The 17,261-nt window shown below is 43.1% G+C and overlaps 1 protein-coding gene and 1 long non-coding RNA gene across 2 annotated transcripts; one reads left to right on the top strand and one right to left on the bottom strand.

Moving 5' to 3' along the window:
* Positions 1 to 207: 207 nt before the first annotated feature.
* LOC133480759 (indian hedgehog B protein-like) lies at positions 208 to 13,073 on the bottom strand. Its single transcript, XM_061779341.1, has 3 exons — positions 12,756 to 13,073; positions 8,055 to 8,316; positions 208 to 1,917 (listed from the first exon to the last, which is right to left on the bottom strand). Exons 1-3 carry the CDS (start codon positions 13,053 to 13,055, stop codon positions 1,238 to 1,240), a joined length of 1,242 nt encoding a protein of 413 aa, XP_061635325.1. The 5' UTR covers positions 13,056 to 13,073; the 3' UTR covers positions 208 to 1,237.
* On the top strand, positions 12,922 to 14,796 carry LOC133480782 (uncharacterized). The gene is made up of 2 exons (XR_009789366.1): positions 12,922 to 13,468; positions 14,407 to 14,796. It is a non-coding gene; the product is annotated as an uncharacterized LOC133480782 (long non-coding RNA).
* The last annotated feature ends 2,465 nt before the right edge of the window (positions 14,797 to 17,261 follow it).

Here is a 17,261-nt window from a genome sequence, read left to right as displayed (position 1 = left end):
TCCTCCTCATCTTGCTCTTAAAGGCGTAGCGCTGCCTGCCTGCTGGTATTATTAGGCGACACCTGGTGCGGGCGGCTTTCGGGCCCATGCTTGATGTTTATTTGTGTACATGCACTTTTCCAGTTAGATGGGATCTTAAATAGGCAACACCACCAGAGGGCAGTAATGAAACAATACATTCCTTTTCACAGATTTATTTCCCCAAAAAATAAATATTTCCTCCAACCACAACTTCATGTTGACTTTCTGTAAACAAGAAGATATTAAATACATTGTCATTGTCCTAAAATATATTTAATTGTTACATACAAGTTTTACAAAAGGAATCTGCCGCATATCACTGGAAACGGTCTTTCTAAATACAGTATATTGACCAAAAGCGTAAATGCACTTTTGTTTTTGCTCCTATTTTTCATGAGCTGAACTTAAAGATCAAGACTTTTTCTCTGACACAAAGGCCTAGTTCTCTGAAATATTGTTCCCAAATCTGTCTTAATCACAGTGAGTGAGCACTGCTACTTTGCCAAAATCTACTTTGTCCCCAAACCAGTCAGTTTCTGGTGTGACCATTTTCCTCGTGCAGTGTAACGCCTTTGTGTGCCTTACAGTATGTTGTCCACAATAAAAGGCCACTCTAATATGTGCAGTGTCACGGTATTGTGGGTGGAGTTGGGGCTGGGGGTCAGTGTTAAGGCACATCTATGCAAAAAAAAAAAAAAAAAAATGTGTTGCACTGCATAATGAAAATAGTGGTCACACCAAATACTGACAAAGTTGAAATCAGCAAAGTAGAAGTGGTCACAAACCCTGATTTAGACACATTTGTGAACAACATTTGAGATAAATAGTTCTTTTGTGCACAGTGAAAGTCTTCGATCAAAAATGCGAACAAGAACAAAAGTGTATATTGACTTATATTTTTGTTCAGTGTAGTTAGTGTGCAACTTTTCATTTCAGTAGGACGCCATAGTAGATGGAGTACACTGCTGTGATGACATTCGCTTTTCATCTTTGTCAACAATGGTTGATTATTGTTTTTGTTTTTTTATTCATTGTTCTACATCAGGAGATTAAGACCAGTTCACATGTTAGTATATGATCTATAGTCAGTCTGTCTGATGAATTAACACTTCTGGACTCCTCTTTCGCAACCCAAGTGATACTCCCATGAGGCTTAGCAGCTATCCAAACATCCATCATATAGTTCTATTGGCTTATCTTGTTGCAGTTTTCATCCTCACCTGTGGGCTGCGGCAACACCCAGTGGGTGGAGGTGTCCGGAGTCCAGCAGCATCCCCCCCAGCCAGTGTAAAAGCTCAGCGTACCAGTGGACCCCATCGCCACGGTAACCACTGGTGCCGGTCCAGCTGTGCATCAGCCTGAGTGGCGAGAAGGCCCAGTGAGCCAAGGTATGCTGTTCCACCACCGCATAGCAGGACGCCACCACCCCATCCACCACCAGGGTCCCCTGTGCCGTCAGAGGAGCGAACGCCCCCGTCCTCTCCGTCACAGTGACACTCGCAATCCGAGAAAGAGTTCCCAAACTACCGTCGGCCACCAGCACACACTGGCCCGGGCGAGCGTCACAAGCATACACCGTCCTCAGGGAGCTAGGAGTGGGCGGCACCCCATCTGAGCAGTTACCCTGAGACACAAACAGCAAGTGGGCGGCGGTCAGAGAAAGGTGCGCACCACCTTCGGTCGTTAGGGTATAGAAGAGCTTGTGTATTCCTGGGTCACGGTCCAGAAAGGTCAGGACTTGGCTGTACACCAGTTGAGCGCGACTGTCTCTGCCAGACAAAGTCAGGACTTGTTCACCGGGGCGCAGGTCACGGATGGACTTCTGGAGGCCGTTTTCCACAATGACCAAGGCGTCGCCCGGGAAACAACCTCCAGACTTGGCTGCCACCGAGTGGTCTGAAAGGCAGGAAGATACAATTATTGCAATTAGTAGTCAGGTATTTACAGCTTATCGTTTTGATGCAGTTACATTTTTTTTTTCAGCACTAACAGAACAATTGACATTGTACCCTTGACAGGATTTTTTATTATTTGTTTTCATCTATGGGCTCTATGCTGGCTATTTGTGTCCACCTAGCTTTCTTTTTTTTAATTAAACTTATTTGGCTGTTAATGTAAATCTAATACAACTTTTCAAGATTGGGAATTTTTTTTCTGATTTTATAATTTCCAACGTCAGCTCTTTCAATATAGCAATAATACACTGTTTCCATCAAATTGTACCTTTCGTGACCTCAGTTGACCAACTGAAACCCACATTTTCCAATTCCTCATCATTTACTGGATTTAATCACACAATTTTTTTCAAAATTGGTTTAATTCTAGACTCAACACTTAAAAATGTTTTTTTTTTTTTTTTTTTTAAATGTAAAAACAAATAAATCTGTGTTTTCGACCAAATGACATCATTTATTAATTTTGGGACGAGGGAGCACTTTTGTAATATTAGCGATTTCCGAAAGAGGCGTTTAATGGCTTGCGAATGGCAATTTTGATTTTAAGAAGTTGAGATACACTTTGTTGACCATGGAAATGAATTATATTTTAACTTGGGAAGTGGAAGCTTGCTCTGTTGGCTGGAGAAAGACTCATGAAGATGGTACAGTACTGAGTCAATATACTGTATATTAAAAAAATGTAAAAAAAAAATAAAAAGTTGGTTGTTTTACAACCTACGCATTGTGCAAAGGGTTAAAAAATAAAAATGATTGGCTTTTTCATACTTATAACAATAACTGATGTGAATTTAAAATTAAGCAATAAAAGAAGCGAAAACGTTTTTTTTTTTTTTTAAATCTTTCAAATTGTTTGTACTTGGACAGAAATGGCCAATAACAAGGTGAAAGGGTAATAAAATCCAACAAGGCTTTAGGGTTAACACAATATTAAATTCTCATGTTTATTCATATCGCATGTTTCTCAAGAGTTTAAACTATTTAACAGAGCGTTTACAATTAGCACAATAAAAACAGCAGACCAACATCGGGGATGACTCTCAGTATGGTCCTCTTAAAATGTATTTGCTGGATCTGTTCCATCACAAGAATGATTTCTTTCCCGGTCTCAATTTAAGGAAAAAAGAGAACCCAAAAAGATACCAACTTGATTGGTTGCCCTTGTAATCAGGTCAAGGACTGCACCCTCGCAACCCGATCTGGGAGGGAAGGAGAGAGAAAAGGAGGAAAAGAGGGAAAGAAGAGGAGAATCTTAGTTACTACTTAAAGTATACAGCAGCGTACTTGGGCTTCAAGTGGTGTATTTGCGTCTGTTTTCACATGCACGTGAGACTTTCAGCACGTTTGCGTCACACGCACTCGGGTTAGTTTTGCAAAGTCGCAGCATCGTGATCATCATCATCATCATGAAGAGGTTAGCGGGATGCGGAAAGGGAGGGAGGGAAAAGGCGAAAGTGCAGATATGTTATTGAGCCGAGACAGTGAAACCAGGGACAGGACAGAGGAAGCGGCGGTCCAGCTTGTCTTGTGTTGTCTGCGTGTTACTCGACTGACTTTCAAGGTCACACGTTTTAGTCACTGGGCTTGAAGCGACATAACATTCAGTGCTGACAATTGTGACAGTTACAACCTTGATAACTACACGACTGTAGCCCCTTTCGTGGTCATACGAGTTAAAGGGGCTTTATGTACTGTTCTGATTTACAGCAGTTGGGTCACTCGGGAAGTCTAGGGTGCTTTCACGCGAACGTACTTTGGTCTGTTAGAATTCAACTCATCCCTGCCTCCTTAGTGCGGTTCATTTGGGATGATGTGAGCAGTCATCAAATGGTTCGGGGTTATGACCACATCAAAAACTGAGCTCAATCTGTTTGGTCATTTTTAAGTCAAGTACATGAATGAATGAGAAAAGACATCTTTATGATGAATACTGCTCCAAATCAAGGTTTACTTCCAATTTTGACATATGCGGGGCAGTCCATTATTCCATTCAGCACATTTCCTGATTCATCACGACAATACTGGGGCAACTCCCATTTTTAAGATTGCCGCGGCCCTGAAACCAAGGTTCTCCCCCCCTGCAAAAACATCCCAGAAAGTGAGGTTTCCATGTTGTGTCTTGTACTTCCTGGTTGTTGCTGTTTCTTCTTCATTATTGTTAGATCACTTTTGAGACGCGAGATTTCTGTCTTGGAAAACTAGATTCCAGATCGGTGGTGGAACACAATCTTTGTCTGTGGTGGACTGTGTTGAGATAAGCGGAGCATACTACACACGGTACAATCAAGACTGTTGAAAAATCTGATTTTTTTTTTTTTTTTTTTTTTTTTTTTAACCTTCAAGTGTGGTATTAAAAGATAAACAATCTCTTAAGATTTAAAAAAAATCCTTTTGTGTGTAACAGGCCCAAGTTGTATTTTAGCTTGGGTGCCAGTGCATTTGGTTGTTAGGAGAAGTGAATATTATTTATTATCTTTCATAAAATATTGATCCATTTAACTGATGTTTGGATTTAGACCACTATGCACTGAACTATTATTATTATTATTCATCCATCCATGCATTTTCCGTACTGCTTATCCTCACAAGGGTCGCGGGCGTGCTCTAGCCTATCCCGGCCTTCTTCGGGCAAGAGGCGGGGTACACGCTGAACTGGTCGCCAGCCAATCGCAGGGCACAAATAAACAAACAACCATTCGCACTCACATTCACACCTAAGAGCAATTTAGAGTCTACAAGCAAACTACCACGCATGTTTTTGGGATGTGGGAGGAAACCCGAGTGCCCGGAGAAAACCCACGCAGGTACGGGGAGAACATGCAAACTCCACACAGGCGGGGCCGGGATTTGAACCCTGGTCCTCAGAACTGTGAGGCAGATGTGCTAACCAGTCGCCCACCTTGCCTATTATTATTATTATTAAACTCATTTTAGTAAACTAAATAATTGTTTTATACAACAAAATGTCAAAAGGAAAACCCTCTGGGGGTCGGGGGGTAAAAGAACCCTTGGATTTAATAACTGGTTGACCCTCCTTTGGCAGCAATAACCTCAACCAAACGTTTCCTGTAGTTGCAGATCAGACGCACACAACAATCAGGATGAAATTTGGACCATTCCTCTTTACAGAACTCTTGCAGTTCAGCAAAATTCCTGGAATCTCAGGTCTGAATAGCTCTCTTGATGTCATGCCACAAAAGCAAAATCGGTTGGAGGTCAGTACTTTCACTGAACCCCTCCAGAACATGTATTTTCTTCTCCTGAAGTCATTCTGTTGTTGATTTACTTCTGTGTTTTGGATCATTGTCCTGTTGTAACACCCATCCTCTTTTGAGCTTCAACTGTTGGAAAGATGGCCTCAAGTTCTTCTGCAAATTATCTTGATAAACTTGTTGTGAATTCATTTTTCCATTGGTGACAGCATGCTGTCCAGGCCCTGAGTAAGCAAAGCATGCACCCTCCACCATGTTTCACAGTTGGGATAAGGTTTTGATGTTGGTGTGTTGTGCCATTTTCCCTCCATATACGGCTTTGTGTGTTCCTTCCAAAGATTCAATTCAACTTTGGTTTCATCCGTGCACAGAATATTTGCCAGTAGTGCTGTGGAACATCCAAGTGCTCTTTAGCAAACCTCAAACGTGCAGGAATGTTTTGGTTTTTTTAAGACAGCAACGGCATCCTTCTTGGTGTTCTCCCATGAACCCCATTCTTGTTTAATGTTTTAGGTATGGTAGATTTGTCAACAGAGATGTTGGCATGTACCAGTCTTCAGCTGACACTCTAGGGGTTATTTATTTATTTATTTTACCTCATTGAGCGTTCTGCGCTGTTCTTTTGCAGTCATCTTTACAGGACGGTTGGTTGCTCCTTGGAAGAGAAGCAACAGTGCTGAACTTTATCCATCCATTTTCGGAGCCGCTTATCCTCACAAGGGTCGCGGGAATGCTGAAACCTATCCCAGCTATCTTCGGGCAGGAGGCGGGGTACACCCTGAACTGGTTGCCAGCCAATCGCAGGGCACACATAAACAAACAACCATTCGCATTCACACCTAGGGGCAATTTAGAGACTCAACCTACCATGCATGTTTTTGGGATGTGGGAGGAAATCAGAGTGCCCGGAGAAAACCCACGCAGGCACGGGGAGAACATGCAAACTCCACACAGGCGGGGCCGGGGATTGAACCCCGGTCCTCAGAACTGTGAGCCAGATGCTCTAACCAGTCGTTCACCGTGCCGCCGAACTTTATCCATTTATACATAACTTGTCTGTGAACTGATGAACATCAAGACTTTTTGAACTTATCCATCTTTATACAAGTCAACAATTCTTAATCGCACTGTAGGTCTACTGTGAGCTGTTTTGAGCGAAGCATGGAACACATCAGGCAATGCTTCTTGACAGGAGACAATTTTAACCAAGTGTGTTTTGTAGTGGCCAGAGCAGCTTTAAACCACACCTCGAATTTTAACTAATTAATTAGACTCCATGTTGCCTCACACCTGACTGATTAGCTCTTGGTGAATCCGTAACCTAGAGGTTCACTTACTTTCCCAGGTACGAGTGGCCAAAATGAGTTTCCTCCGCAGGGTGTCCGGGTTCTCCCTTAGATATAGGGTGAGAAGCTCGGTCATCCGGGAGGGACTCAGAGGATGCCTCCTGGACGCCTCCCTGGTGAGGTGTTCCGGGCACGTCCCACCGGGAGACCCTGGGGATGACGCGGGACACGCTGGAGAGACTACGTCTCCCGGCTGGCCTGGGAACGCCTCGGGATCCCCCCGGGAGAGCTGGATGAAGTGGTTGGGGAAAGGATAATCTGGACATCCCTGCTAAAGCTACTGCCCCCGCAACCCAACCTCGGATAAGTGGAGGAAAATGGATGGATGAATGAATAATTGTTTCTGTGGTAATAGTTTAAGCAGACTGTTTATTCTTTTTATTTAGATGAAGATCAGACCACATTTTATGGGCATTTTTTGCACATATTGAAGAAAATCCAAAGGCTTCACCGACTTCATCCTCCCACTGTACACCACCGTTATACTAACTTCTCAACACATAGTTGGGACCCTGAGATCCTGACATGAAAATAATGATACCCAATTAGAAAGTGACCTGAAGCTGGTGCTGTTCCCGGATACAAACAGAGGAGCAATTGGTTGCTTTAAGTGTCTCCCAAGGTATTCACTACAATAAAAATGACAAGGAGAAGAGTTTGCTTATTTTTCAGACGACTTTGTACTTTTATTCCCTACACTTGAAAATAGATATCTGTATTTTCTACTCCTTACTTTCTCATACTAGACTTGTTACTTTTTTTCAACTTGCGTGAGAGATGACACAATGTCAAAAAGATGTCAATATAGCTTGAGATATTGATTGACTGAGATGTCAGCAGCGACATGGAGGAACATGAACCAGGGAGCATTAACAACAACGGCAACAGTATATAAATATATTCTCCATCCATGGCCTTATTTGAGAATATTGTTTGATTTATTTATTTTTTGCTCCAAGAATGATTCATGGCGAATGAGTTGTGTCTTGCACCAACCTAAAACATTGTTTTTAAATGTTGTACTTATTTTCAGTCAGTACTTTTTTTTTTTTTTTTTTTTACTTTTTCTTAAACATACGAGTTGAATGAGTACATCTGCTTTTACCAGTATTTTTTTTTTTTTTTTTTTACACAAATACCTGTACTTTTACTTAAGCACAGAGTGTGGGTACTTTTGTCACCTCTGAGAATTGTTATGTGTGTACCCCACTTTACCGAATGGTTTAGCATCCCACTGTAGTGTACTCAACAAAATGCTGCTGCACTGTGGTAGACTGTCTGGATAGTTATTTAAGTAATTAAGTCAATAAAGCCAAAATATGACTAATTTTGAGTTTACAATAATAGTTTTTTCACAAGTTGTAGATACCCATCCTTTGAGGCATCTCACATGAACAGACCAGGTTTACAAAACCATCAACTGGTTTGAACCAGAGAAAGCAAACTACTGTATAGGTGTGAAAGCACCCTTGACTCAAAATGCGTATCCACATTGCTATTAGTGGTGACCCTAAACTCACCTGACTTGACACTGCAGTGGATGTGGGCCTTGGACTCGTAGTAGACCCAGTCAAAGCCCGCCTCCACCGCCAGCCGAGCCAGCATGGCATACTTGTTCCTATCCCGGTCCGAGGTGGTGATGTCCACCGCCCGCCCCTCGTAGTGGAGCGACTCCTCCGAGTGGTGACCGTCCTCGTCCCAACCCTCTGTGACCCGCAGCCGGACCCCGGGCCAAAGGTTCATCACGGAGATTGCCAGAGAGTTCAGCTTGTCTTTGCAGCGCTGTGGCACAGACACAAACTTTGGATATGCCCTTATGAAAACCACCTTTTCAAATAAACTCGACACCGGTAGTCCCCAAACGTCAGTCCAGGTGCCATGTGTGGCCCATTGTTTGTTTGTTATGGGCATGCAGAATATACTAAAAACAGCATTAGATACAGTCTGCGTTGTAATTTTAAAAAATAAATAAATAAAATGAATTAAAAAAAAAAAAAAGGGGGGGGGGGGGGCTTGACAACTACAGAAGTGCCATAAAATGTGTATTTTGAGTGACGAGCATGGTCACAGAACAAAGTAAAATCATCTTTCCCCTTTGAAATGAACAGAAACACAATTAATCGATTCCAGCCTACCATAAATTATTATTATTATTTTTTTATTTTTTTTAAATAACACTATACTTGTATTTCATAAAATTACATACAGTAGTAATGACATAAATAGATAGAATGTAAAGAATTAAACCGTTTTGCCACAATTCTTGTTTCACTCATTGGACAAGTGCAAATCATACTAATGATTAAAATGAAGAAAACATTAAAAGATGGTCAATTTACTACCGATTGCTCCAGTTTTGGTTCTGAATGTGGAGATGTGATCCTGCAGCTGCTCAATGCAGTGGCGGATCATTTCTAGAGGGATACGTAAGGCCGTGGGCCACCCCAAAATCCTGAACTATTCACCTAATCACCTTCGACAGAAAGCTGAGAAGTAGCAATTTTTTAAATAAATATAGTATAGGAGTGTGTTTGATAAATTAAAGGTGATGAATTTCCTCTGATATACACGCAGCTTGTCTGGGTGGACAGGTGAAACATTACCCATAAAAAAAAAATAATTAATAAATAAATAAATAAAAACTTACTGTTGGGCTTGATTGACTCTCAATGAAGTCAGAAGGTTGACGAGTGAAGCTTTATGATTGACGCTGTCGGGGTGGCGTGTGGGCCTTAGCTGTCTGGTTAAGCAAATACAAGTTGAGAGGGCCTATTGACTGCCCCCTCCTATTTCCCCACTCAGAATGCTGTTAATAAAGCCGTCGTCTGCACCGTTCGTCTAGCTGGCGGGTGCTCGCGAACACCTTAACCAGATTGTTCACGCCAAGAGCAACAAAGTCCATTTCCTCTAATGTGAGACATGATTGGCTGACAGACAGGAAGTCAATTAGCTAAAGCAGGGAAAGCTAAGCTTAAGCTCGGTTAACTAAGTGGTTGACTTAAAACAGGTATTGTTTCAATGTTGCCATTTAAACACTGCATAAATATTGACAAAATGAGCTAAAACATGGGTGTCCATCTTAAGGCCTGCGGGCCGTTTTGCAGCTCGTCGTCCATTTTTTTTAGCGTCCCATGGCATAAACTAAAATTAACTATTAACACGGTTTGTTATGTGCTTGCATTGCACTACTTACTTTTTACACATTAAATGAGCCACTGAGAACTAGAATGGGCTAACTCCCTTGTCATTTTTAAGTTAACCACAGAAAAGAAAAAAGACAAGGCATAAATGTCAGATGAGAACTGGTTGAAGTCAAGGTTTCGTACCAATTTTGACATATGGATTCAGTCCATTATTGCTCCCAGCACCTTTCCTGATTCGTCAGTGCAACATTGGGCCAGCTCCCATTTCCAAGATTGGCGCGCACACGAAACCAGTCTTCACCTCCCACAAAAAGAGCTCAGAAAGTGAGGTTGAGATTGCTCAAAAACGCCAAAGTAGTGTTTTAGTATTAGTTAATGTTATCATCTTTCATGAAATATTGATAGATTTGAATGATGTTTGGACTTAGACCACTATTGTACTGAACTTTAACAAAAAATCTCTTCCTCATTTTCCACCAATCATCACTAAAACAGTAACTATATTATATTATACTAATTTCTATTCATAATGCTACAATCAATAAAGATAATTCAGCAGCAGCAAGCAGCGTGTAAACGGTGATTGTACGTTCGACTGTCTGCTTTGTGGCAAGATCAGCTTTGTACAGATTGCTCTCATTTTAGTTCTGAATGTGGAGATGTGATTCTACTGCTGCTCAGTGCAGAAGTGGAACTATTCTATTGTGCTTTAGGCATGCTGGCAACCCCAAAATGCTGAAAAAACATCATTTTTGCTTTGCTGCGGGATTGGAACCAAGCCCTGGCACAAATACCAAAAATCCATCTGAAATTGCCAGCCCTCTAAAAACGTTTCTACAGTACTGTAATTGCCCTCAGATGCCACAAGATGGCAGAAATTAACTACTTTTGTCTGCTGCGGTTGTTTGGAAAGTACTCTATAACGATACAGCAGTCACTCATTTATCAAAAGGGTTACATTCCAGAAACCTCCCCAATAAACAAAAAAATCCGCTAAGTAGCGACCATACTATATTTTAATACACAATATGGATGTGACATGCAGGTATTATTTTTGTCCACTTGGGGTGACTCTGCATGTGTGTGGCTTTAAAGGGAGGGGCCTGGCCTGGTGAGTGACAAGAGAGTCAGCAAATGAGAGTGTAGAGTTGGCTGGCTGTTAATGGTTTGCGGCTTGAGTGACTTGGCGTCAGTTGTGATGTGTTTATTTCGTTACCGTTTGTCCAATGAAGTGATCGAAAGTGCACTCGTGGCTACAAAATCAGATATGTATGATTTAAAAAACTGTGATACGGTGAGACCACAAAAACTGTACCACTATATGGCAATATCCATCCATTTTCTGTACCGCTTATCCTCACTACGGTTGCGGGCGTGCTGCAGCCTATCCCAGCTATCTTCGGGCGAGAGGCGGGGTACACCCTGAACTGGTCGCCAGCTAATCGCAAGGCACATATAAACAAACAACCATTCGCCTTCAAATTTACACCTACGGGCAATTTAGAGGCTTCAATCAACTTACCACGTTTTTGGGATGTGGGAGGAAACCGGAGTACCCGGAGAAAACCCACGCAGGCACGGGGAGAACATGCAAACACCACACAGGCGGGATCAGGATTTGAACCCCGGTCCTCAGAACTGTGAGGCAGATGTGCTAACCAATAGACTACTATAATTGAGTTGAGTAAATGGAGCTCCTCAACTCACTTCAACAACAAGATGCCACCAGATGGTGCCAAAACGTGTGGACACCCCTGGACTAGGATGATCAACTACCATTTGGACAAATGTTGCTCGATCTTGATGACACTTACTTGAATATAGAGTGGGCTACAGTATATCTTTCTGGGGGGGAAAAAACTGTAATTGCTTTTTTTTTTTTTTTAGAACAGACATTGTCTGTCTGCATGTTGATCATTTCGGGCGAATGGGTTTTGGTTTGGTGCGGCATCTCAAGTCTGTGAAGGGTGCAAAGTGGGATTAAAGCCAATATAACTTGGTGGTTGTGATAAGAATAGCCCGCGCCGGTGACCACAGTTGCCTTTTCACAGGTCCCGGGGATTCAAACATTGGTGTTTTCTCTGTGCGGTAAAGACTTCATAAATTAGACGCTCCATTTAGCACACGTGCACGGCGGTTTGTGCACTAAACCGCTGGCTGCACAAACATTGCACACGCAGGCCAACAATCCGCACCTTTGCGCACCTTCTGCCTCTGATCAATGCGTCAATGATGGCTCGCTCTCGCAAAGTCAAACGTGTTGACAGTTTCTCCTCTGCGGCGATAACATGAATTTGACCGCAGTAAAGTTACACGTTTGTGTCGCCACTTCGCGCCACAAAAGTGATTAAGTGTGCTTGGGGAACAGGAGCTTCTGTATGTGCGGTAGCGCGCAGGAAAAGCGAATAAAAAAAAAAAAAAAAAAAGCCAAGAGGTGAAAAATTCACTTTCAAAGAGGCCAACTGCGCTCGCTATTTCTGTCCGTGTGCGCTGAGAAAACAACCTAAAAGTAACACGGAACAGTCAAAGATAAACAGGCGGACTGTGTGCTCCGCACTGGCGCTCGTAAATTGCGAGAACGCGCTTTAAAATAATATACAGCCTAAAAATAATGTCTGCATCTGCAGAATATAAAGCAAAATTGTGGGAATCTGTTTTGCGTACGTGCCAATCAACAAAGCAGGGCTCCAAGACGTGGAGGTCGCACACTTTTATCGCAGAACGTATTTCTTGCAGTGTGCTGTTCAGGGGAAATTAGGAGCCCGTCTGTCTGTCTTACGCGACAGAAGCCAGCGTGATGGGAACACGGGACGGCAACCAGCACGTGTTCACGACTCTCTGCAGTTTGCATGTGATGAAGCAATTACTGCAAGCGGTTTGGGTGGAAGACGCGACCGTGCTCTGCTTCTGGCAGCAAAGACACAACAAAGCGCTCTCTCGGCCTTGAGTCAACAAGGAATGTGGGGGTGGAAAAAGCGCATATAAGCGATAAGCGCATCCACGCGTCTCAAGACTGGTCAAAGTGCACCACGCAAGTCACAAGCATTATTTGGCCGGAGCTCTGTGTCTCACTCTCACCTGTGTCATCATGCGGTCTGCACCTGTGTTCTCCTCATCCTTGAAGATGATGTCGGGGTTGTAGTTAGGGGTGAGCTCCTTGAAGCGCTCGGAGTTGCGAGTTATTTTCCCTTCGTACCTCCCGCTGGCCCCTAACGTCTTCTCGGCCACGTTGGGGCTGAACTGCTTGTAAGCGAGCGGTGCCAACTTCCGCGGCGAGCGCCTCTTGCCGTAGCCTCGGCCCGGCCCGCAGCCCCCGCAGCCCGGCGTCAGGAGCAAGGCGCACGCGGCGACACACGTTAGCAGCCTTGGGAGCAGCATTCCAGCCCGGACCGATGTCCTCCTCCCCCACCCCCACCCCCGCCACCCCAGGGCAGGTGGTCAGAGGGTCAAGTGCCGAAGCGAGAAACTATAGTTTGGACCTTCACAGTGCTGGGAGAAGAGCAGCACTCCCACCCGAGTCCCCCAAAGCTGCCATTGCACGCGCGTAAGATGGTGCGCGCCGCAGACGAGGTGCAAAGAGGGAACCTGCCAGCCTGCTGCCGACAATCTAGTGTCCCGAGGCCACTTGGAGGCAGGGGCATAAATAGGCGAGGTGAGTTTGTCTTGGCAGGCGCGTTCAAAGCGGTCTCTCAGTCAGACGCGGAGGCGCGCGGCGGTCCAAGGGTGTCCCCGCATGCAGCTCAATGTTTCCCTGTTCGTCCGGGCCATCCGAGCGTTTGGCAGTGCTGCCGGTGAGTAACGTCGTCACTTCAACTCCAACCGCGCTCTGATCTTGTGTGGCACCTGGTGGCTTTGACCCTTTCCTCTCCATGTTATTAATAAGTGTCACCTATTTCCCATCATTCCCCAAAGACACCACAGCCCCACCCTCTATCTCTTCTCCAGAGGACAAGTCCACAAGAAGGGGGCAAATTCCTCATATAAACGCCAATATAAACTGCCGTCATACTATTTCACGCAGCATTTTTCTCTTTCTTCTTTCTTGGTGGTGCATTTGCCGCCCCGTATGCTGCACACAGTGCACTTACCAGAAACCGCCACTTTGTACCCCCATATCCTCTCTTGAGTAAAAGGGCAGGAGGCCAAAAATCTGGATGGACAGCTCCTTTCCTTTGGCAAGTGCTGGTACAAAGCACAGCAAAACCGGCAGGCATTTTCTTCTTTCCCCGTTGACTTGTTATTTTATAGTGACCGTTTGACATTTTGATTTTCTCTTCGGGGCCATTGTTACTGTAGTCCTTGTAATTCTGCATCATTTTCACATTTGTTGATTACTACTACGCATTATTGGGCACTTTTCTATTGCTGAATGACACTCCATACTTTGTTAAAACTTGTGTTTGTCATCTAGGCAGATTTGGTTCAAGTGCCTTTTTTTCCTTTCCTTTCCTTTCTGACAGTGGAAAACATACTGTAAATGCATAATCAATCATTATATTACATATACACAACTGCCCCAGCATTTGATTGTTGTATATTTTTAACAAATTAAGTTTAAAATTAGAAGTCATGGAAAACTGTTCAATTTATGTCAAGAAGGGATTACATGGCAAAAATGCAAATAGATAGATAGACAGACAGACAGACAGAGAGATACAGCACTCAGTGCCATGAGGCACACAAACCCACAATTGCGGTTTCTGTAATCCGTAGTTTTTTTTTTTTACAGGAGCAGGTGATTGGACTACCGCTCAACTCCAGCACCTGGTATTCCTAGGTGGTCTCCCATCCAAGTACTAACCAGGACAGACCCTGATGAGCTTCCGAGATCGGGCATTCTCAGGGTATTTGTGGGCAAAAGGCAAAGAAAACATGCAATTATGTTACAGATTTTCTGCCAAAATGAAAAGGATAAATACATTAAGCAAAAAACATTAAGTTGACAGACTATTTGCCTTAGTGGGCTCCCAAAAATTATGTGGTGGGACAGATCTGGCCCCCGGTCCTCAAGTTTGACACTAGCTATTGCAAAGTCTGTGCTAGCTGATTTGCAGCAAATAGTCAATTGCTTACTTCAGTCAGGTGAGTTTCCTAAAGTTCTTAAAGTAACCGTCATTAAGCCTCTGCTAAAAAATAGAACACTGGATGCTTCCATGTTAGCAAGCTATAGACCGATCTCAAATCTCCCTTTCATCGCCAGGATTGTGGAGAATGTTATTTTTAATCAACTCAGCAATTTCTTGAACTTAAATGTACTTTTTGACAAATTTTAAACAGGTTTCCAAACTCATCACAGTACAGAATCTGCTCTTATCAAAATGCTAAATGATATAAGGTTGAATACTGACTCTGGAAAGGTGTCAATTCTGGTCTTGTTGGACTTCAGTGTGGCTTTTGATACGGTAGATCATAATATACTGCTGAACAGGTTGGAAACGTGAGTAGGACTAAATGTTCGGGTCCTACCTGGAGGAAAGGAGTTATTTTGTAACCATTGGAAGTTTTCAATCTTATCGAATGGTAATGACCTATGGGGTCCCTCAGGGGGCTGTTCTTGGACCCCTCCTGTTCAGCCTGTATATGCTACCCTTGGGTCAAATTCTTCAGAACTTTAATTTTGACTATCATCCATCCATTTTCTGAGCCGCTTCACCTCACTAGGGTCGCGGGCGTGCTGGAGTCTATCCCAGCGATCATCGGGCAGGAGGCGGGGTACACCCTGAACTGGTTGCCAGCCAATCGCAGGGCACATACAAACAAACAACCATTTGCACTCACAGTCACACCTACGGTGTCCCAATCCCAATTAATGCATGTTTTTGGGATGTGGGAGGAAACCGGAGTGCCCGGAGAAAACCCACGCAGGCACGGGGAGAACATGCAAACTCCACACAGGCGGGGCCGGGGATTGAACCCGGGTCCTCAGAACTGTGAGGCTGACGCTCTAACCAGTCGGCCACCGTCCCACTTTTGACTATCATAGCTATGCAAATGACACGCAGTTATATCTAGCAGTATCACCAGATGACTACAGTTCAATTGAGGTGTTGTGTCACTGTCTAAAACAGATAACTGGACGAGCCAAAATATTCTTCAATTAAATCACAGCAAAACTGAGATCATTGTTTTTGGCAATAAAGAAAAGAGGATTGCTGTTAGTAAATACCTGGAGTCACTCTCTTTAAAAAACGAAGACCAAGTCCGAAACCTTGGTGTTTTGTGTCAAGCAGACCAGGAAAAGCTCATCCTTGCTTTTATCTCCAGTAAACTTGACTATTGTAATGGTCTTCTGACTGGACTCCCCGAAAAGAGCATTAAACCGCTGCAGCTCATTCAGAATGCTGCAGCTCGGGTTCTGACCAGAACAGAGGTCAGAGCATATTACTTCAATTCTAAAGTCTTTACACTGGCCTCCAGTCAGCTTTAGAATATATTTTAAAGTTCTGGTCCTGGTCTATAAATCACTAAACGGTTTAGGTACTTAATACATGAAAGAAATGCTACTGAAATACAAACCCAGTAGGGCTCTGAGGTCAACAGACTCAGGTTAAATAGTAGAGCACGGAGTCCAAAGCAAACATGGTGAAGCAGCATTTAGCTCTTATGCTGCACACAAATGGAATAAGTTGCCAACAGAAGTAACGTCAGCCCAAAGTGTGAATATTTTTAAGTCCAGGTTAAAAACTCTTTCTTTCTCATGCTTTTTAGAGCATTTCCACTTTTAAATGATATTTCTTGCCCTGTATGCTGTTTTAATTGTACCCCCCTCCCATGTTTTAAATGTTTATAAGCTCTTTTTTGTCTTTGTTTTTAAATGCTTTTAATCACGTAAAGCCCATTGAGTTACCTTGTGTATGAAATGCGCTATATAAATAAATTTGCTTGGCTTAGCATAAGAGTGACTCCAACTACCAGGGACAAATTTCATGTGTTTTAACATTCCTGGGGAAAAAAAATATGATTTCCTCCATTTCAGATTGATTCCCGCATTAAATCCTGCATACAGTCCCAGTGTGACGCGCGTATCCAGCAGACAAACACTTTAACGTTCAATTGAATTTCTGATGCTGCAACACCTTGATCAACATCTACTGTCATCAGCTCTTTTTGTCAGCCGGACCTCACTGACACAGATTGGAAAGTATTTTCGAAATGAAAAAAACAAAAAAAAAACCTACCAAAGCCACAGTACCTTTTAGTTTTATCCTTGTTTTGACGTTCTTTAAGCCTCTGGGCTCTCTATGCTGGCCATCTGCGAACCCCCCCCCCCAAACATTTTGGCTGTGTTAAATGCCCATGTAATGTAATGAAACTTCCTAAGAGTAACGATTTTTGCCTGACTTTGCCATGTCCAACTTCAGCTCTTTAACCATATCAACACTGTTTTACATCAAATTGTACCTTTTGACTCTATCATGGACACTTTTGGCCATTAAAATCCATGAAAAGTAAATAAAAATAAAAAAAATGCTTCTAATTAACTGGTTTGAGTCATATAATTTTGGGAAAATGGGTTTCATTCTAGACTCAACACTATGCTTTTGTTAGGGTAAAGTTTCTTTATAAGAATGTTTGTTTGCAGCA

The sequence above is a fragment of the Phyllopteryx taeniolatus genome, chromosome 1 (genome assembly GCF_024500385.1).
Source record: "Phyllopteryx taeniolatus isolate TA_2022b chromosome 1, UOR_Ptae_1.2, whole genome shotgun sequence".
In the NCBI taxonomy this organism is placed as follows: Eukaryota; Metazoa; Chordata; class Actinopteri; order Syngnathiformes; family Syngnathidae; genus Phyllopteryx; species Phyllopteryx taeniolatus.
Note: the sequence above shows the minus strand (reverse complement) of the source record. Positions and strands in the feature narration are given on the sequence as shown.